Genomic DNA, 22,267 nt, shown 5'->3' on the forward strand with positions numbered 1-22,267 from the left:
AGAGTCAGCTTTTAGTCATTCACCATCATTGTCCTCACTAAAGAACAGCAAAAATGTCTAAGAAAATCTTGAACTAAATAGTTTCACTGGTGTTTAACCATTGAAAACCCATTAAATCCAAGCTAAAGATTAATACCTTGGTGAGAAATTAATCCAGACTTATTTCCTATCACACAAGTCTGAGTGGAGCAGAGCTATTTTTATGGGATTTCTTTTTTTTTTATCGTACATCAACTGCTCAATGCCTTATCTACACATAGACCTTACAGACAACTACACACCCTCTCAGGTTTACACAGAAATCTCCACATTCACATTTCCACAACTCCAAATTTCAGTCTTAAGCCCATTTCACACCAGATGCAGTTAATTTGCCTCGTCCTGCCATGTGCAATACCTCCAATATTAATCTGTGTATCCTTTCACATAGGCTTGCTGCATCACACAGTGGTAACGCACACATAAGGTGCAAAAATGCATAATGGGTTTATTTTTGACGCTTGCCATAAACGTTTTTTTTAGCAGTATCTATACAAAACCATACATCGGTCAGTACTCTTACTGAATGTACAATCAAGGCCAATAAACATGTCAACAAACAGCTATATTTTAAATTGTACCTTACTGTTGTACAAGTATCAACAGCTTGATGTGGCAGCAAGTCAGTTTTTAATTGATTTAAACTGTTACCATAAATAAAATAAACTTAAATCTAGACATTATTTAGTTTATTTAAGCAAAACACAAATCAAATCAAAAGTCTTTTGTAGATTGTATTATCACAGTAAAATGAACAGAAACCCCTTTCGACTCGTGACACGTCTGTTGTGAAATAACTACAGAACTCTCAGAATGGGTCCAACACATGAAGCATGGCGCTTCTGGTGTAAAATCAGCATTAGAATTTGGTTGTGGTTTTTTTTTTTTTGTTTTATAGAACTAATCCCAATTTCAAATTTGGACTCACAAGTCCATAACACTTTGCCATATTTCCTGCTCCTGCTCTTGACAAGGAAATACCAAATAATGTAGTTTAGCATGTCTTGTATATTGTCATCCCAAACTCAAGTGCCATTGTAAACAAAAAGTAAGCTCATGCCTAGAAAGGCACCACTTGCCTTAGTCGCGATGGGTGGGAAAGATACTTATCTCTCTCCCCCTCAACAATGTAAGTGAGATAGCCATCAAATGGAGTGTTTGCTTGGGCATGTGGACCAGTATTTCATCCTTCCAGTCTTGGGACTGGATCCTAAGCACTGTAGGTTGCTGAGCTTCTTTTTCCTTGGACACAACTGAAAGAGCTCATGAGGTGGTTGAGGTCTGAGGTCTGCTGACTCAGACTAGGACTGAGAACCAGTGTTATCACTTGTTGCTTAGTTAACGTTCAGTTTGGTCATTTTTCTTAAAAGCGGACAGAATTCAGGCATCACAGGGAAACTATACAAGAGTCCCCTGGCTCCATGGCATTTGGTGTTCCATAAAGAAAAGAGCATCAGGACTTCCATAACTTGCACTGGTTGAAAATATGACTGGGATATTTAGTTTTGACTTTCAAATATCTTGTCCTTTCATTGTTCTTACTGTTCTCATTTTCCCAGGCAGCACACCTTATAGGCCTTATTTGGACAGTGGAGTTTTACAAGTCTGAAGACAGGTATGAGATCGGGGGACATGACATGCATAGATACATTTGTTTTGGTTTTTTTTGGCATAAAAATTGCTTTCCGAATAATACTCCGACCTAACTTTGGCTATCCTACTATCCTGTATCTGTGTTTAGATTTGTATAATTCCACTGTCCAAAACACATATATTTTTTGACTGAAATATACTGGAAGTTAAATGGTCATATCTCGGCTTTGGAGTGAGGTATCTTGAAAGTAAGACCAGCTCTGTGTAGGTATGAGTCTGTTCCGCTTAGGGTATGAGTTTGGAGAGGATTGGAGAAAGTCAACATTTTCGCTCAAAAAAAAACCCAAAGGATAATTTGGATAATTTTTGGGTGAAATTGTTGACGTTCTCCAATCCACTCTAAACTCATACCCTGAGTAGAGGAGACACAGACTTAGACTGAGCTGGTCTTATTTTCAAGACATCTCATTCCAAAGCTTAGATTTGACGATTCTCCTGTGCTTTCTTTGACGATGATTATATCTCACTGTGATCTGACCTGACAGTGGATAAACCATGACTCTGTCCTAACTCTATCAATTTATCTTTGACTCTGGCACTGAATTCAGCCACAGCGACGCTGGAACCGAGCCCCACTGCACCCCCTGCTGATGATGTACCTTTTGTTTCCATCAAAATTGTTGGAAACGTTGCCTGGTTCACTGGAGAGCACCAAGGCTCCAAGAATCCTAAAGTGAAGTGGTTCAAGAACCAGACTTTTTGGTGGAAAAGGGGCCAACATGGGTTGAAAATGGGATAGCTGTGTCCAAGACAGGCATGAGCTCTGGGAGGGTTGGTGCATTAGCAGTTTGTGTGACGCAGTTTGGTAGCTCTTTAAATACATCCAGTTCCTACATGGGCCCAGAGTGGTCTTGTGTAAAGGTTTAAGCATCATCACAAACCCTGGATAACATCCATATGTGGGGCCAGTATTGAAACCATGGACAATGCCTGCTTGTACCCAGCTGTGCTGCCCATATGGACCCCAGATGGGTGAGTTGGCTGGGGTTTTATCAAACATCTTCTGAGCTTGTCATCTTCTCATCTCACAGAAACAGAGATCAACAAGGCTTGGAAAAACCTAGGAACCTTCTGTAGCCTCATTCAGATTGGATTAGCTTTTCAGGGGAGTGGCTGTAATAAGAATTTTACATTCCTCATCTGTGATAAAACTGTAACATCTGAACAGCAATGAAAAACTAGAGGAGTTTTGAGTTCACACAATGTCACAGTCTGTTAAATACAGAGATTTACATTGAGGTTCATTACAGGTTGATTTACATTGAGGTTCACTTATTAAATGACCTCAGAGTTCAAGTTTAAGTCTAGGTCTGTTTCAAGTTGAGTGAAAAACAGTAGGTAATTAAGCCTGTAATTTTCTCAGAGGATGTCGAGGTAACAGTCATGATCGATTCAGACGGAAATGAAACTCCAGAGGACTCCCTGTAAAAGAAAAAATTACCCCAGGACCCCATGGAATTTTAATTTCGACCAGATAGGGCTTTTGAAAATATTAGACACACACATTGATTCTCCACAAAACCAAGTTCAAGGCGTGTCTAAGCCAAAAAGTCCAGAACCCAGATGTGAGGACAACACAGTGCATCTAAACAAATGCAAAACATGACAGTTGTAAACTTACATGCAGGATTCATGGTGGTTATTAATAGAGAGAGGTGAGTCCTGTCGGAAAGCAAATAACAAATAAGTTGCACGCTGTGAAGCCATAGACGCTAATTATTTTTATCAATAACATGTTTTTGCATACCTAGACAAACATGCCATGCCTCTCCTCATGATTTAGGGAAACCTTAAAGAGTTGGCAGGCTGACAGGCAATTTAGTCTATACAACAAATGTTGTGGCTGATGGAGCCCTGAGCCAGGGACTGGCTTTATTAGCAGCTCTTCGCTGATGTTGATGTTGCTGACAGAGCCACTCCCTGGGCCCCAGTTTGTCTGATGTGGTCCTGCTCTTGTTGTGTCCACACTCCACGGTCTGACGTTCATTAAAAGGGGCGTCTATAGTTCTGATGATGGTCCCCTCCTTGCAAAAACCGCATACACCCCCTCCCTCTGCCTCTGTTAACATCTCCTCCAGATCAAAGAGCGCTAATCACAGCAACTGCTGCTGTGTGCCTTATTATCAGCCTCTCTTTCCTACCCACAGTCCTCTATGTGACGGGAGGACATGTGTGCAATGCTCTATTTGGTCCCCATTAGTTTAAGGTTAGGCAAGGGACTGCAATTACAAACTAGAAATGTTTGCTGAATTATGGCGTAATCCACTTTAGTCATTCAACCTTTACAGTGTGGAATACAAGTATCCCTCCACACGCTGTTTGTGTGTGCAGTCTTTGGTCATTAGACATTTACATTTACATTTATGCATTTGGCAGACGCTAAGCGACTTACAAAAGAGGATCTAACATTCAAACTACAGCACAATTTATACAAATGACCTTACATTGAGTGCAATATGCCAGGAAGTAATAAGTGCATTAAAGAAAGACTTTCAGTACAAGAGATACTCTCGGAAGAGTTGGGTCTTCAAGGACCCAGCTTCATTAGGTGACACATGGTACTAAACATTTTATTGACATTTTACATTTATGTCGTATTAACCCCATAAAAACCACGTCTAGACTTTGGCTTTCTAGAGGCGTCTAGTAAAATCAAGACTTGTAAAGTAGTTGCAACAAGTCATGACATTGTTTCTTCGCACTACAGTGAGCTGGACACCCACTGAACTGAAGCTCAATTAGCAAACTAGCTAATAAAGGCTGCATATAAAACAGAAGGTATCCACCTCAATGCCTTGCTGGCTGTACTGCCTCACGAGTCTGTGCTTCAGAAGGCTGTATTCCTAATTGGAGGCATCTGAAAAGTAAATACATTTGAGACACGCTTCAAAGGCAGCAAATTCGCCACGATACTGATGCTAAAGCTAATGTATGCTAGCCAGAATATTCAGTGTTTGGGGAGAATGAAGCAAAAAATTGGCTATTTGCGTTCAGAAATGATATATTAAAATAAATCAAAACATTTGACACTTAGACTATGTTCATATCACAATCCTCATTAATCAATTACCATTTGTTGTTTAGATCGGATATGGCTATAACGACATAAATGTAGGTGTCTTGTATCTGTCTGTCATGTGAACGAATCTGTCTCTGAAACTGTAGCATGTGCACATTAATGCGTTTATGCACGCCACCTTTTTGATGCACATGATTAGGACGAAAAGGAGAATAAAGCCAGTTGGCACCAAAATATTGGCTCAAACTCTAATGTCTTGCTCCACACTATGTAGCGTACAGTGTAGGTCATAAAATAACATTTTCTGCACTTTTGTAGTGCACTGCTTGTTGAATTAAAAACACTTTTATATAATTGGTTATAAACATAACATAGCTGTAGAACTAGTGCCTTGTCCGGTTGTGGTAGTTTTAGTTTTATAATCTGATGTGCACTGTGCAGGGAGTATCTGGCTATATGTGGGACAAAACCAGAGTCTCTCATCTGTTGTTGTTTTGCCACTCAACAGTTCCAGAAGCACGTGTACAGACAAAATGACCCATGAAATCCCATCTAGATGTAGCTGATCTATGGGCAAATAAGGAAGAGGCTCAAATCTGATTGAAAATGTTCACACAGCCCTGAAAAATTTAGATCTCTTTCACATTAAAGAAAACCAGTGTGAGTCTAGCAAACTGGATGTGGTTTGAGTGTGTTCTCAGAGGTTTTAAGGTGTGTATTTACAGAGATGAATGGGCTGACTACTGACTTGCCCTAGCTTCGCTGGCCTGGTTTGCAGGTCTTGGCTGACTGACTCCACCTGGGGAACGTGGAAAACTGTGTTAATTTGAAGCATTCCTTTAAAGCTGTCAATTCCCTCAGGTTTATATTGTCTTTGCATTCTGAACTCACCTTCTTATTAATCCACTTTCCTCCCACCTGAAGCTCAAAGGCTCAAACCCACGTTTCTCCAGAGACAAGATGCTCCAGAGGGAATCTTAACGAGGGGGTTTAGGGGAGTGTTGACTTGAGCCCGCGGAAAAGCAGCACAAGGGAAATGCAAGCTTTTATCTCCACGATGTGCCACAAACAGCCTGCTTCAACACTTCAAAACCAATACAGCATCTTCAAAGGTGACGAGTGAGTGAACGGTGGCATGTGCCGAGACTTGGAGGAGGCAAAACAAGTCTACCAGCTTACAGAAACCAATATCCCAGAGCTATTACTGGCATTTTCTGGGGAGTGGCAGGTCTTACTCATGATATCAGTGTTTTCAGGCGGCTGCTGATGCCATGGCACATTAAAAATGATGAAAACATGAATAGGTTTAAAGGTACACTGTACAAAATGTTTCCAAATGCTGAACATGCCCCAAAAGAATGGCGCACAAAAGTAGCTCTGGCAATTCCTACAATAACCTGGATGATGTAAGCTGATATGGGCTAAGTGAGAAGATCCAAACCGAGTAATCAGTGTTCTCATCCAAGCATGCTGAGGCATAAAAAAATCATATTGCTTAAATGGAGCTTCTACGATTGTGTGGAAATGCTGTTCTCTCTGCTTTGTTTACATTCAGAAGCTCTGTGTCTTTTAAAGGGAGAAGAGTGTGTGCGCAAAAAAATGGATTTAATTGAACTTGTCTAAGTTTTAATTAACTGTCTGAATTCCCACAGAAACTCATCTGTAACTAAAGTTGTTTCATTTTGCAGAACTTTCAGTCAGTGTTTACTTTCATCCAGTGAGCGCTCTCCTGAATTTAGAGTCAGTTCCACCTTAAATGATCTGAAACACCAAAACTAAGTCAATATTACCCACCAATATAGCAGAAATAGAGCAATATCCTCAACTTGGTTCATGCTTTTCAACATTTGGAGGTCTCGTAGTCATCTAAACAACTCCAGATACCATTTCTCTGCAGTGAGCAGAGAGAGAAAGCCTAGCCTACCTTTTATAAAAAGTGTTTTTTTTTTTTATTAAAATAGTGAACTTCACCTTTAAGAACTAATCTTGACAGATGACAATGACAGCGCCCTCCTATAGGCCTGTCCTAATGCTGGTTTAAGGTGGAATAGGCTGAGAACCCCTGCACTCGTCCACAGCGAATAATACACTGTATTCCATAGTCCTCTGTCATTAACGACACAGTGTCCTTGTATGAAAACATGGCTTGATCCACCATATCATTAAACCTGGCTCAGGACAGAAGACAGACAGCTTCTCTGGAATCTTGGCTTCTTGCTGGAAATATAAATTGCAGACATGGCATTAGAGATCCGTCTGTGCTAACGGCCAGGATTCTCCTGGGCTGTGTCACATTATTAGAGGAGGAATATCCGGGACACTACCACACCAGGGAAGAGTTTCCCTCTCATTATAATAGGCTCCCCCTGTAACATTCAGCACTATTAGACTTTACAGAGACAGAGCGTGTCCACATTACAAATGGCCAATATACTGACACCAAGTGGCCTGGATGTGTCAGAAATACTGTACTAAAATCTAGAAATCTAGCTTGTTGAAGTAATAACCTGAGCTGGCAGAACTACCACCTAATTAACCCAAAAATCATTAAACAGACAAATACACTAATTAAAAACTAAAGTAAACACAAGTAAAAGGCCTTTCAATGCAGCCAAGCGATGCCTAACTGTACACACAGATCCCTGGAATGTGGGGGTGTTTTCCAGGCCATCAGGCAGCTGACAGGAAGTAACCCCCCCCCCCCCCCAACCCCACCCCCAGGCCACTGTAGCCACTGACAAGAGCACATTATTGATCTCACACTGTGCTTAAAATCGCAGTAGATCTGGGAATAGATGCTGGGCTGCTCTTTTTTCCAGGAATGATTTTTGATCTTTTTTGCTCCTGGGCTTCCCCTACAGTTGCAGAGTGTAATTCACTTTTACAGCACTGTTACATAGTGCAGCTTCTGCAGCACTGAGTCTGGATTAGCAGATCAGTGGAGCATTGCAATGATTTTAAATCTGTAATTTTAAGGTAAAAATACTAGTGTTGTTTTAAAAGGCCAACATCATGAAAAAAAAACAACTTTAAGGCTACTTTAATGTGCATTTATCATGATTTATATCATTTCTGTATAAATATGATATGCTCTAGAGCAGCTTCACATAACCCTAGGGACACCATACCCAATGCTAAGCATGTGGGACACAGGAAGCTCCATCCCCATCCCCACTGTGCGTTCATGCACTGTCCCTTTAAACTCACACTACTGCACTGTAGTCACATGACTCTGCCTCGTCCAATCTGCCACAGGAAGGAGAACCCAAACACAGAGGCAAACCGAGCGGCTGGAGCAGAAACGTTGCGTCTGTGGTTGGGACGTGTTTTGACTTTAGTGAAGACGACACTGAACATAAAGAAGTCAAATGTAAACACTGAGAAAAACCAGGTTCAGACCAAAGTGAATCCCCCAGTCTGTTTCACACTGAACACAATCACACACCGAATATGAACAGAGCACGGCTCAGACACAGAGACAGAGCTCCCAGCCACATCAGAAACACACACCCCACCTTTAATACTGGAGTGTGTTTACAGCATGAGCCTCGTCAGTGAACTATGAAACAAACAACAACAAATTCATTGTAATCGAGGTAAAACGTTCAAGTACGAGCCAGCACTAATGCAGACTGCTACTGCAGCAAAGAAACTCCAGCCACTCCCGATGAATCCCCTTTGCATTCGGGTAGAAATGTTGAATAGGGTGGGGTCCACAGTCTTTCGGACACATAGTGTATGAATCAATGCACCGAAGCGTCCAGAGCCAAGCCCAGTGCGGTGACCCCAGTGCACAAGCAACAATACAACAGCATACAATGAAGCATGATTCACACTGCTGGGTTCCTGATATAGAAACAGCATCCCCAGCAGAGCCAGCGTGACCTTTGCCTCTCAGCGGAGAGGCCTGGGTGGGCTCTGTCCTGCTGGGCTGCGTCCAGTAACTATCTCACTCTCCCTGGATAATTATCTCAGGGTCATATTAACTTTGTTACATTTCAAAAGCAGCCGATATCCACCTGCTTCTCCAAGGAGCTTTGTATTTGTAGTTCTACAATTGCAGACTAAAGTCCATCTGTGCTCAGTGTTCAGGACCCCCACAGATCATTCTCTGTGCTGCAGTGACACTGACGTGATTGTGTGAGTGGATCAGACACAGCAGTGCTGCTGGAGTTTTTAAACCCTGTGTCCACTCACTGTCCACTCTGTGAGACACTCCTCCCTCGTTGGTCCACCTTGTCATTGTACAGACAGAGACAGTAGCTCATCTGTCGCTGCACAGTGTGTGTCGATCGTCCTCTAGTCCTTCATCAGTGACACAGGACGCTGTCGGCTGGATGTTGTTGGCCGGTGGACTATTCTCTGTCCTGACACTGACGGGTTTAAAAACTCCAGCATCACTGCTGTGTCTGATCCACTCGCACCAGCACAACACACACAACCATAATTACAATTTAATTAAAGCACCTTAATTATTTATGCTGAGCACCATCTTGTGGATTTGGGCACATAGCTATAACTTGAAGTTTGTGGCAGTTAGGCGTCCTTGTTTTCTTAGAATATAATGCTATATTTTTAAACACAAAAAATGCATTTTAAATTTAAATATATTACTTTTGGGTTGTTTTTTTTGGCAAATTTGAACTGGATTTCTGATGCCACCCAACAACCCTAATCCTTGCTGTTTCATCATTATGCCTGGGGCTGCTGGGTTATATTTAGAGACGTCTCACACGGCCATGAATATTTAATATTTTTGAGTGACCTGAAGCACCGGAGAACATGACGAAGAACAGCGAGCAAGAACATCCGGTTCTTGTCTGAGGGGTGGCTGTTTAATGTCTGTGATTACTCAGCTCATGAATCTTTCACTAATGCGTTCAGGCTGAAGGAAGAGAAGGCAAATCTTGTCAGGATGGCATCCATCTAAAGATGATCTTGTTTCAAAGAGACATAAAGAGGGCAAAATAGGATATATTACCAGCCCTGCATGTTCTAAATATGCCTGAAGTGGCGCTACAGTAGTCTCTGGAGTGAAATGCTTAATGCTAAGCTAGGAACACTTCCTTCTACGAACTCTAGGGCTGTTTTCTGTAGTTTTTCATCAGCTGGATGAGGTAGGATAGAGCCATTACTCCTAAGATATAAACACCTTAGATAGTTGCATTAGCTCACAGTTCAGCGGCTAGGCTAGCAGCCAGCGGCTAGGGCAAACACAACTGGGATTCCTAATGGTTTTGAACATAGAATGAATAGATATATGAAAATGATGTATGCTACTATGAAGTCTGAAATACTTGTGTACACATACAAAAAACTGTGGTCAAAATGCTAACAGGCTAATTCATAATGTTCTCAAGGGTTATCCAAAATATTTAACATAGCTAGACATAATAAATCAATAACCATCTCCATATTTGTGAACTCAAAAGTGGACAAAACAAATGCACACACACACACACACACGCACACAAAATGCTAACAGTTTTAACCTAATGATAAAATTAGCCGCAGGCTTAACCTCTTGCTTTTGTCCAAAAAAAAAAATCCTGTCCACACCCGAGATCAGCCTCTCAGGAAAGCAACACCCAGGTCATCTGCTATATTTATTTACATTCCTAAAAGCAGCAAGGGCCTCCGGAGACGGGTCCCATAAATAAGCACTGGAAGGGTGTGGAGGGCTTGTGGGAGAGCGCTAATCCCATCCATTAGCTCTGCGCTTTAGTTCAGAACCCCACAAGAAACAATGGATTACAGTGGGCTGGGATCACTGACTGGAAACAATGGCTACTGGACAATGCTTCGATGTTTCTAGTTTTTTAAAACAATCCCTTGGTGGACGCCTCTCAGAACAAATACTGCAGTCTGTGCAGACTTCAGTGTGTGTTTGGGTTCGGGCAAGTACTGGCGGATGCGAGTCCGTTTACTGGGAAGCTGGTTGGCTGGCTTCTATCATTTTTATGCCAAAAAAAAGATGACTGAAAGAAAACTGAGTTTTAGGGTGTGTTCAGACTAGTCAGCTGTAGTTCGATTGCTTGTTAGAGCAAGTGTGTATGCTCCATTTCGAACTCATCAAACAAGTCCACCCAGACGGCCAGAGCAGGTGGGTCTCAGTCTGTTTCTGAACTAACTCTGGTGCAGTTTATTGCAAGTGTGAACACAATATGAATCAGAGGCATTAAAACAAATCAAGCACAGGGTGTTAAGTCCCAGGAAGTGACAATAATCATGCCACAAGGTAAAAAAAAAATGCTTTAAAAACAAACAATGAACCGAGGGCAGACTCCTAAAGTCTCACTCTCTGCAGTGGAGCAACCTCCAGGTGAACACATACAACCCCGATAGGTTCATTAATCCCTGTTGGTGCCTCGACATTGGATTGATTGTAAATGTGTCAGTGTGAACACTAAAGCAAACCAGGACTAAAATGTAACAAATATTACAAAGTATCATTTTCTGGTTTGGTACGGACCAAGGGAACTGAACTAAAAGTGTAAACACACAAAAAACTGTGTAAACAGTGACTGATCCCCGGTGATGCCACATCTGTCTATTACCAGGAGTCCAAGGCCCTCCCTCTCCTCCCAGCACTCAGTATAGTGCAAGACAACGCAAGTGTCTGTTAGATGAGAGAAGAAGAACTGGGATGTTAGTGTCCTCCTCCAAGTGTGTTGAGCCGATGTGACAGAACGGGCAGCTAGTCATCGCCTCTAAGCGTTTTGAGTTGATGTGACAGAATCAGCAGTTAGTGTCCTCCTCAAAGTATGTTCAGCTGATGAAACAGAATTTGTAGATTGTGTTCTCTGCAAGGAACTGAGGAGCACTAAGCATTCCCCTCCGAGTGTGTTGTGCTGATGGAACAGGTTTGGGGTTAGTGTTCTCCTCTGAGTCCAAAGACTTTACAAAGACCCAGTTCTCCTCATAACAATAGCCAGCACTCAGACATTACAAAGACCTTTGTGTGTGTGTGTGTGAGTGCGTGTGTGTATGTGAGTGTGTGTGTGTGTGTATGTGAGTGTGTGTGTGTGTGTGTGTGTGAATATCAAACCATCTCTCTCTCTCAGCTCTGCAGGTGCACTCCAGTGCAAACAACAAAACAAAGAGCACACACACACACACACACACACGATTAAATGAGAGTAAAGGTCAGAGGTGATATCCCACACTTCTTCCTACTTGCTTTGCTCTAAATATCAAGGCCCTTTCTCTAAAGTACACAACACAAGTTAAAATGTATGTTAAATTGATCCTATATATATTATCTTATTATACATATAATATTTATACGCGGAAATGGCCAAATCATCACAGACCTCTTGCTCCATTATCTCCAAACCCTGTCATTTTTCTGGCTAATGAATCTTAGCAAATCTGTCTTATGCCAATGTAAAGATATATCACTGCCTGTGAAGAGTGTCTCAAACCCGGTTACAGACACCTTCTCGTCAAAAAGCTGCTGCCTTGGTTTTTTAAAACAAGCAGAAAAAAGTGAGAAGTGCATGTAGCTTATATGTAATTATTTGTGTCATTTCCCTTAGCAGATAAACACCAGGACACTAATTGCGGGCTCTTAAGGGTTAAACTGAGTGCTGTGTTATTAAGGAAGATATATGTGACCTGCTGACTCCCACTCAGGCGCCGTTCTGGACGCATATAAATGTAAACATGTCATTTCAGAGCCACCAACGCAGCCAATCATCCACAATTCACCATAATGTCCCCAAAATAAACACAGGTGCAACACACCCCCTGCCCTTGAGACCACTGCACACCAGCTACACTCCCCCCTCACACACACACACACAAACACACAATGAGTACTCAGGTAAATTCGGTCATCCAAAGGCTAGACATGCATCAAATTAACCAGATTTAACTGACGGGGGGGTGGACAGATAGAAATGACTTTAGACCCAACTTCAGTCTAGCCACTGTCCTGGAACTTGTGAGAAAAAGACAAACAGAGACATATATAGAGTCATGGGGACATTGTGAGTCAGTGTGCCTGTCTCTGCCCATCCGAAGGAAAAAAGTGACCATGAGGGCAGGGTGGGAGCAGACCACACTGTGACCCAACAGTGCCAGACATGGAACAAACAAATGTTGATTGTTTTTGTTGCAGTTTAAATAGCTGGGCTATGTTTCAGTGAGAACTTCTTAATATCTCTGTAGTTCCACCTTAACATCTCTGTAATGCCACTTTAATAGCTCTGTAGTGTCTACTTTATCTCTTTAATTCCACCTTAATATATCTGTAGTGTTTACTTAATATCTCATTTGTAGCTCTTTAATATCTCTATAGATCCATCCTTAATGTCTCTGTAGGGTCTCTTTACTATCTCTATACGTTTTCCTTAATATTAATGTCTCCTGGACAAACAGGAATGAGATGGAGATTTCTCCTGAGAAAAAGAGGTCAGGAACGTCCACTGTGTCTCTTTATGACTTTCACTGAAGATCTCAGTAAGGTCTCACTCTGTGCTCATATTTGCAGAGATGCACTCGTCCCTGCTTTATCTCTCCTATCACCTCTATGTCTCATTGTCTCCTTTTTGTCTGATGCTCTTTCGTTGAATTTTTAGAGAAACATCTGAGTGATAAACTTTTCCTCTGGCAGCAGAGGCCAAATACCCAACCTATTTTTAAGTGCAGCCTGGATCAGGACAGGAAGCGGAGGGTGGGTGGTGTTGACAGTTTGTCCACATGGTGTTTCACGTGCTCAGATGTGTCGGCGTTAACAAGCCTCCACCTCCGTCTCTGCTTCAGAGGCTGGAGGAAAGCAAACAAGCCCAGGTTAATGGCTGTTAGACCTGTACACATTAGCCTTTAGCTGGATTCCAGCTCTGGGACATGTCCTTCCTCAATCAACTCTGATGTCTGGAACAAATCAAAAATTTTCCCATGTTCAGCATGGTCTGGATTTTGCCACAAAATCGCTACCATTTTCCAGCCCCTCTAGCTGTTTTTGTTTCTCATATACTGTGTATAAATGAGCTCTGTTCTGATCGTCTGCCCTGTTCAAATGTTTTGACTGAAACCCTCAAGGACTGATAAAATAGGATGTGTGTGTCCTATGGAAGGTTGTATGGATTCATTTGCTTCAAGACAGCCATGAACAGCACAACGTTTATTCGACATCCCACAACTTCCGCTATAACAACTCTATTACTCTGCAGGAACAACACTCCACATCACTTCTATGGCAATGGGGCTAAATCACTCTTGGGCAGTATCAACAAATTTTCACAGATGTGAACATCTTCGCAGCTTAGTTTCTGCACATGGAAAAGGGAGTGAACAGCACAGTTCTGGTGTCCAGTCCAGTTTTGGTTCCAAGTAACAGTGGTCTAAGCTTTGGCACACTAACATCAGGAGATCACCGTAACAATCCCCACTGATGTCCCAGCTGTCCAAGGCCAGGGCTGAATGGTTTAGAGTAGAGTGTAACCATTTCATTTACTAGATTAAATGCAGTTAGCTATATGTTCTGAGAGGCTAGAAACCATTCTTGTGGGTGGGCTGAATGACAAAGGGCAGAGGTCTTCTCTGACAACACAGTTGCAAATGCTAATGCACCTGACAAGCTAGGTATAATGTCAAACTGGTCGGCCATTTTAAGAACTGGATTTGAAGACGTTGGCCACAGGGATTGTGCGATTTGTTCCTTTACTGATATCACAGCATCACTAACAAACGGAAAGAGTAGCTGTAACCGGGCTCACTGGTCCAGCACAGAGTTCTGGTTCAAGTGTGCATGCTAACCTCTTGTCCCATGAGTGAAAAAAAGGCCCTATATAGCTCCTTCGGTTCAGATCTCTGGGTGGATGGGATGCTCCCTCTCTCCCCTCCTTACACAGCATGGTGCTAGTCAGCTTGAATGATTATCAGCTGATGTGACAGGCCTGGGCACTCGCTACTCTCCTCCAGTGCTTGAGGTTGCAGGAGCTGAAATGTGAAATGAGGTGGTGGTTGAACTTCTCATGTCTCAGAAGAAGCATGTGCTTGTCCTCACTCTCCAAGGTTGTTGGCGGAAAAAAGAGTACATATAATAAAGTAATACGGTTAAATAGCAGATTATTTATTTGTGATTAGCCATTGCCATTACATTAAATCTGATGTTGCATCCAACACTCAGCGCTTTCACTGTGGGCAGACTACCTCTTCCACTTGTCACTTCTTAAAACTTCCAGGCTTCAAAGCGGCTAAATAAATTAAACTGGATTTCTGGTTTTTGTAGTTGCTGGTGCTCTGAATCACGTCAGGAGCATCCCCTGTGGCAGTTCCTCTAATAAAGACACACGCGCCTTTCACAACCTCTTCCGAGTTTCCAGTTATTGTTAAAGTCAGCACAAGAGAAAGGGGAAACCGCAGAGGTTGACTGAATTGTCAGGTCACTGGGTACTCATTTAAAGACAGTGAATGACCTTTACAAAATAAATGTGTGTGAACACATAAAATCTAAAAATAATTACTGGAGTACTAATTGCTCTCTCTGCTGGAGAAACCTCAGACTGCTAAACATGAGTGAGTGAGTTGCAAAGTCATAGCTTATACTTATTGCACAGCAGTACAAGGAAATCTGAGCTCTGAATTTAACCCATCTGTGGCAGTGAACACACACACACACACACACACATTAGTGATAAGAGACATTAAAAAAAACACACACATTGTTGACAGGCAGCCACCCCAGCAACTGGGGAGCCCACTTCTCTCTTACCTTTAGGCCTCAGCTGCCCCAATAGTGTTTCTAAGTGGTGTGTTGTGAGCGAAACAGAGACAATGCTTAATCATATCCTAGATACCAATAGGAATAGCTTCATTTTTATAAACTCATCTGAACCAAAAAGACACTTAAATTATAAAGAAGGTGCTGAGAATTGTTCTCAGATGGTATGTCTCACTCTGGACACCCCTGGGAAAGCCAGTGGGGACACTGCTTGAAAGTAAAGACAAACAGAAGTACAGTTTGAAGTTCTGTCTGTACTAGTCTGTACAAGTCTTTAAATCCAGATATTTGTTTCAAACTCCAGGCCAGGGTTTTACAATGGCCACCCGGTATGACACTATGCACATGCGTTAGCATTTACAGCTATTAGGCTTGTTCGACTTCACCCGGTGCTGCGCAGACCGATCGCTATCTGTTTGGTGAGGTGCATGCCGGGTCTGATGTGCGTCTGCATCTGTGATACGTCATGATGACACATGGCGTTATAATCTCACAAATGCGAGGCGCTGCAGGTTCCAGAGCCAGCTGCTACAGTTGCTCCCTAGGAGCTGCGTGAGACGAGAGGCAGCCTGATGACGACAGAGCTTAATTGAAAGCTCAGTTGAAACCTCTGTAGTTCATGTCATGAAATTCTGCGAGATCTGCCAAAGCTCATGTGGGCTGCAGGTGGCTACTGTCCGTATTGACGGTTCTTTTCTATCCTCCACTTCCAACTGCAACTGGCTACTCTGACCACCAAGGCGAGATGCAGTTCATCTGGAACAAGCCTATAGTGTCATGCCAGCTGGCCACTGTATAATCCCAGCCTGGAGCCTGCATCCACTGTTGGGATTTGATCTGAGGTCTATACCTTTGTCTGTGTCTGGTCTTCCGGATAACAGGTAAACAAAGTTTAAAAAAAAAAAAAAAACGGTGCCAGCAGCATATCGAAGGCTATCTCAGATTACTCTGCGGGTTGGAGTTGGAGGAGGTTCCTTCTCCAAAGGAACCGTAGGTCTGTGCCGAGAAGCCGAAGCCGAAGCCGAGATCAGATCTGAAATCTTATGCCGAGCTGGATTTCCCCTTGCTGACTCTTGCTTCTTCTTTAGGTATATTTATATTGTAAATGGCTGTAAGGTTTGTGTAATTCTCACTCCTGGAGCTTCTCAATGTGCTGGCATTGTCTGTAGAGACGTGCTTGCAGCATTAATGAGACCTTTTCGAGAGAAAGGCCCTCAGACTCGACGTGTATCAGGTGTTGGAGAACCCGAACCTGTTAACACTCCTTTACGAGAGGTAGGGGGTTCAAATGAGGGTCCTTCTCAGGTCAGTTTTGACAGCGTATACTACCTAAGTTCACCATGCCCAGTGCCAAGTGTAGGCTGGAGGTGTCCTGCGAACAGACCACCAAGCCAAAATATCTAGCTCTCAAAGACCTTATCTTCTAGTCTTTTCCTACCCTTCTCCAAAAGTTTCATAGTGCAGTTTCTGCAGCGCTGAGACCACGCCAGACAAGGACACAGGCCCTATTCTCCCTATTACACCTCAGTGAAGAATAACAATCATCTAGACGCTGGAATTTTAAGGTAAAAATATTACATATTGTTACTTTAATATAACCAGGGGTTTTGTTTACTGCTCATTTACAGTAGGAAAATGGCTCTGGAGGTTTATCACCTATAAACTCTAGTAATATTTACACAACCCCACATCCACAAATAAAACTAATCCCATCCAAATAAGGCTTTAGGGTATAAGGCTCTCTGAGAGGAGTTACCGCTCTAAAGGAGGAACACACTCCTGATAACGCCCATCATTTCAGAAAAAGTGCTGGCCAGGTTTCTCAGAGGCCAAAACAATACAGTATTTCCCCTCCGCCTACGCAGTGTAACCTTGTCCTCCATTGCAGAAACCTATCGATCTCTGGACACCTTATATGGACACATTGGCAATGCAGAATTTCACTATTCTCAGGGCACCTTCCTGCGTCCAATAAAGGTCAACTTCAAAACAACTCATCTGACAATTAACCATGGTGGAAAGTCCTTCTACAAAGTGGTGGTCAGTCCTCCTGACAGCTCTGGGAGTTACCCAGGAACAAAAGAAGCCCAGTTCAAAGCCAAAGGGGCTGATAATCCACAGCAATTCTACCCCTTCACCTTCTAGGCAGTCTGGCTTTGATACGGGGCACAAGGCGAAATCTTCAGGGGGTCCGGACTCGAGGGGAATGCTAAACACTGCCTTCCTTTAAGATGAAATGCTGCGCCATACAATATTGATGAAGCAGCCCCTGGACACATAGCTCTACGTGTTAGGCTCTTATTCCGCTTGGCGCTAATTAACCACAGATGAGCTCCTATTTTTAAAGGGGGGAGGTAGATAGAGGGTGAGAGACAAAGATAAAGAAGAGAAAGAAGAACACAAAGAGAGTTAAGAGAGACTTTATACTTATGACGTGTTAAAATATAAAAGGGAAATTTCACCTGTTTTTCAAAATTTTTTTTATTACTTTACAGATTATCAAATCTACTTTAATTAATTTCTTATTGCATCTCTCCAGTTTAATGTATGTTAGTGTGTGTGGTGCTTTTAATGTGTGTAGTGTTTACTGTGTGTATACTAGGTTTAGGGTGCCTTAGTGTGTGTGGTGTGTTTAGTCTGTTTTAGAGTTGAAACATACTTCACGCAAGGTCGCCAACGGCAACGCCTGGCCAACGCTCTGCAAACGCACAGTCCTGCTGTACAAACTCAACGTGCGCTCTTACGTTACTGTGGTGATTAAAACACGTAGCACTCAGGGGGGTGATATAGGACAATTATACCATCTGCAAACAGGACAGGGTTAAACATGTCTACAGTAGAATAGAACACAGTACAGTAGAACGCAGATGTGTTGTGTATCTGTTTGCATGAACAAACCAATTCTGTGAGTGATTCCTCAATGTGAGCCTCCATGACAGCTGATTTGTCAACTGGATTCTCGCTGTAGTGCCCCCTGCGGCAACGCTCAGAATGCAGCTCTCGCTTGGAACTGTTGTGTAGCTGGAACTGTCTGCGTTTATGTCTTTGCGTGAAGTATGTGTCGACCCTTAGTGTTTATCGTGCATTAGTGTGTGTTAGTGTACAAGTTAAACCAGAACATGCTTTAAAAAGGCATCAGCTAATTTGCATTTATTAATCATCTTAAAGGCTGTTTTTCAGAGACGGACGTCTGGTTCCATTCACCCTCATTGCGAAAAACAGAAAAAGTAATGTCAGTATGAGAATGCTGATAAGGTGTTGCTGAAGTATGTGTCCGTCTCTATGTGTAGGCTACCTGCAGTGTGTATTTGGCCCACAGGGGTAACCAGAAACCCTCCCCCATCCTTTCCATCTTCTCCATAGCGAGCTTGTCAACCTGGCCTTAACTCCACGCTGTGTTTTTCGTGTGGCAGTGCCCTCAGGGACCATTCAAATTAAAGTGACATGTGCCCTGACACGCGTCCAGTCTGTTTCCGGTGCACTCCAGTCATCGATCTGGGAGAATAACCAGGATAATGATCCCATCAACTCACACACACACACACACACACACACACACACACACACACACTCACACAGCAGCTGCCACTGGTGCTTCACAGCAAAATAAGCAGCGCTGTGTCACAAGGATTGTAGCTACAGCAGATAATCCAAAGGGGAAATTCACACTGTAAGAAAGCAGGGCTCTACCTGTGTTAGAATAAGATGGTACTGACATCCTCATTGTGTCACAGCTGTAGGTTTTCATCTCTCCCCCTCACTCTGTCCACATTAAATAATGACCATAGTCTGGGACAGAATTCCGTATCAATGTCCCAAAACCCCACTGTGCTGGGAATGAACCCTTATTCTGCTTCCATCACATCACAGTGTAGAGCTGGATGATACGGCCACAATTTACATGATATATTTTTAATTTCGGACGATATGATAATTTCAAAATCAATATCAATGATATAAAGCCACGGAACCAACAGGAAACATGACATCAACATCAAACATAAACAATCAATATTAGTAAACTATCATTCTAACTGAAAGCTGAACTGAAGGATGAAGTATGAGCCCCTGCTTCCGTCATCCAACAACACTGCCATCAAATCCTCACAGCCATGTTCTAACATGTAATCCAAGCAAATGTGGCGCTACTTCCTAGTTTCAGAAGAAATGTGTTGTTTACAGTTTGTGGGATGGTCCTCCCACTCTGTGCAGAACAGTCAGTATCAGGCTAGCCCCACCCACACACACACACCAAGCAACCACAAGATTAAAACCACTGCCATTTTAAGTGAACAAAACTGATGCCCTGGTTACAGCGCCCCCTGTGAAGGCAGTGAGCAGTGAGTGAATAGTCAGTTCTTGATCCTGGTGTCAGAAGTGGGATAAATTGGCAGTGTAAGGATATGAGGACCACATGGTGATGGTCATAATGTTTTGGTCAGTCTTCAGAGCTCAGGTCTTGTGCTATGTTCTCGGTGTGCAGTGGTCAGTACTGAGCAACAGTCCAAACAAGGACACACATTATAACCATCACAGTGTGGTCCTCAGATCCTTGACCATTTTCCATTCTTCAACTGACCATTCTTCCTGCTTCAACAACTTCAAGAACTGACCGTTCCCTCAATCTCTGATATACTCCCCCTCCTCCACAACAGTAACTCTGTAACCACATCATCTGTGTTATCCTGTTCAGCTGGTAGTGGTTTTAATCTTGTGGCTTATGGAGTCTTATGTACAGTGTGGATTTTTTTGGTCACGTCTCGCTTTGGGTTCTGGAGAAAGAACCACACCTCAGTTCCTGCAGTCGAGCAAAAACGGGGGCGTGCCGGGGGTGTGCCAGCAAACTCTGCTTTTCATTGATGGAGAAAATCTTGACAAGCAGCAGCGAGAGCCAATCATGGAGGGAGCCAGTGACAGGTCATAATGGAGAGGTGTGGCTATGCTGATGTGTGCTGGGACCAGTGTGTCTAGCATTAGAGCTGCTGTTTGAGTCATGTTTCATGTTTGCTGACCTTAATATTAAATAATATATAACATATTTATGGCCTTCATTTTTTGTAACAATTTGAGACCAATCAGCCATAACATTACAGCCGCCTATTTGCTTCTACACCCACTGTACATTTTCTCAGCTCCACTGATCCTAACCCTCACAGTTCCAGAATTACAGTCTGTAGTCCATCTGTTGCTCTGCATACTTTATTATATACTTTACCACCCCCCCCGTTCTTCAGGACCCCCACAGAGCAGGTGTGATGTGGTGGTGGATCATTCTCAGTGCTGCAGTGACACTGAGGTGGTGGTGGTGTGTTAGTGTGTGTTGTGCTGGTGCGAGTGGATCAGACACAGCAGTGCTGCTGGAGTTTTTAAACCCTGTGTCCACTCACTGTCCACTCTGTGAGACACTCCTCCCTCGTTGGTTCACCTTGTCGATGTAAAGTCAGAGACAGTAGCTCATCTGTTGCTGCACAGTGTGTGTCGATCGTCCTCTACTCCTTTATCAGTGACACAGGACGCTGTCAGCTGGATGTTTTTGGTCCGTGGACTATTCTCAGTCCAGCAGTGACACTGAGGGGTTTAAAAACTCCAGCAGCACTGCTGTGTCTGATCCACTCACACCAGCACAACACACATTAACACACCACCACCACGTCAGTGTCACTGCAGCGCTGAGAATGATCCACCACCACATCACACCTGCTCTGTGGGGGTCCTGAGCGCTGAAGGACAGGGTGAAAGGGGCTAACAAAAATGCAGAGCAACAGATGGACTCCAGTCTGTAACTGTGTAGAAAAAGGAGGTGTCCTTAATGTTTTGGCTGATGGGGTGTAATCCTGTATAGTCCACACGCACTCTTACCCATCCTCCGTTGTCCCGGATCCAGTGACGGACCTTGGACGCGTTGAGGGCGCGTGTGATGCAGCGGCTGACGGCGGCGTGTCTCCCACGCTGGGCGCTCACCGCGGCTCCGAACTCGAGCAGCGCCACGATCCGCCCCCAGTTCACCCCGCCGCGGAACATCTCCTCCGCCACGGCCGCGAAGCTGCGGCGCTCCTGCCCGGGCTCCGGAGCGAGGCGCTCGGCCAGTGCGTTCACCTCGGCCCGGTACAGCCTCTGGAGCTCCGCGCCGGCGGCGAGCAGAGCTCCGAGAACCGCCGCGCTTTTCTGCTCGTCCCAGTCACCTCCATCTCCGTGACCATCCTCCTCCTCCTCTTCATCCTCATCCTCCTCCTCCTCGTCCTCATCCTCAAACTCCCACGCGTGACCGCTCTTGGCCAGCTTCTGCTGCAGGTACTTCTGCACGAGCTGCCGGTGGTCACACACCTTCTCCGCGTTCCTGCTGGCCATGGCGGTGTCAGCTGACGCACGAGATTGAAGAAGAGAGCCTAAGCAATAATAGAAATAATAACGATTATACTAATACTACTAATAATAACCACCTTCTCTTCTCAATGCACGCGCATAATCACAGCTGCACACGCCTTCTTCAACGCAACCGCGCACTCCGTCCCTCCTCCGCGTGGCACGGGACGTGATATTTCATTTCGCCTTCCCGGTGCACGAGCGCGGGGCAAGGGGCTACGGAACGCACGAGAGGAGATCTCCCAACTCCCTTTAATGCATGTGCCACAGCTCCGGAACGCGCCGTCAATGCACGTGCACGGATCACGTCTGGGTCTCGTGCATGAGAAACAGAGGCGTGCACGCTCGTTGCGAGCGAGTTTAATGCATGCACACGCAGTGGTGTGGTGCACGAGCGGGGGAAAATACTGCAGTGCAATGCAATGGATCACAAAAAAATGCAATGCAATGCAATGAGCTGGGGG

The 22,267-nt window shown here is 43.8% G+C and overlaps 1 protein-coding gene across 1 annotated transcript in view; it reads right to left on the minus strand.

The window, feature by feature from the left end:
• The window catches only part of LOC136707641 (apoptosis regulator Bcl-2-like), a 43,356-nt gene that overhangs the window by 20,803 nt on the left and 286 nt on the right, over window positions 1-22,267 (minus strand). The window contains exon 2 of the mRNA XM_066681833.1: window positions 21,300-21,826. Within this exon, the coding sequence (XP_066537930.1) occupies window positions 21,300-21,788 (489 nt within the window). The 5' untranslated portion in view covers window positions 21,789-21,826. The remainder of the gene's footprint in view (window positions 1-21,299; window positions 21,827-22,267) is intronic.

Source organism: Hoplias malabaricus, chromosome 9 (assembly GCF_029633855.1).
Source record: "Hoplias malabaricus isolate fHopMal1 chromosome 9, fHopMal1.hap1, whole genome shotgun sequence".
Lineage (NCBI taxonomy): Eukaryota > Metazoa > Chordata > Actinopteri > Characiformes > Erythrinidae > Hoplias > Hoplias malabaricus.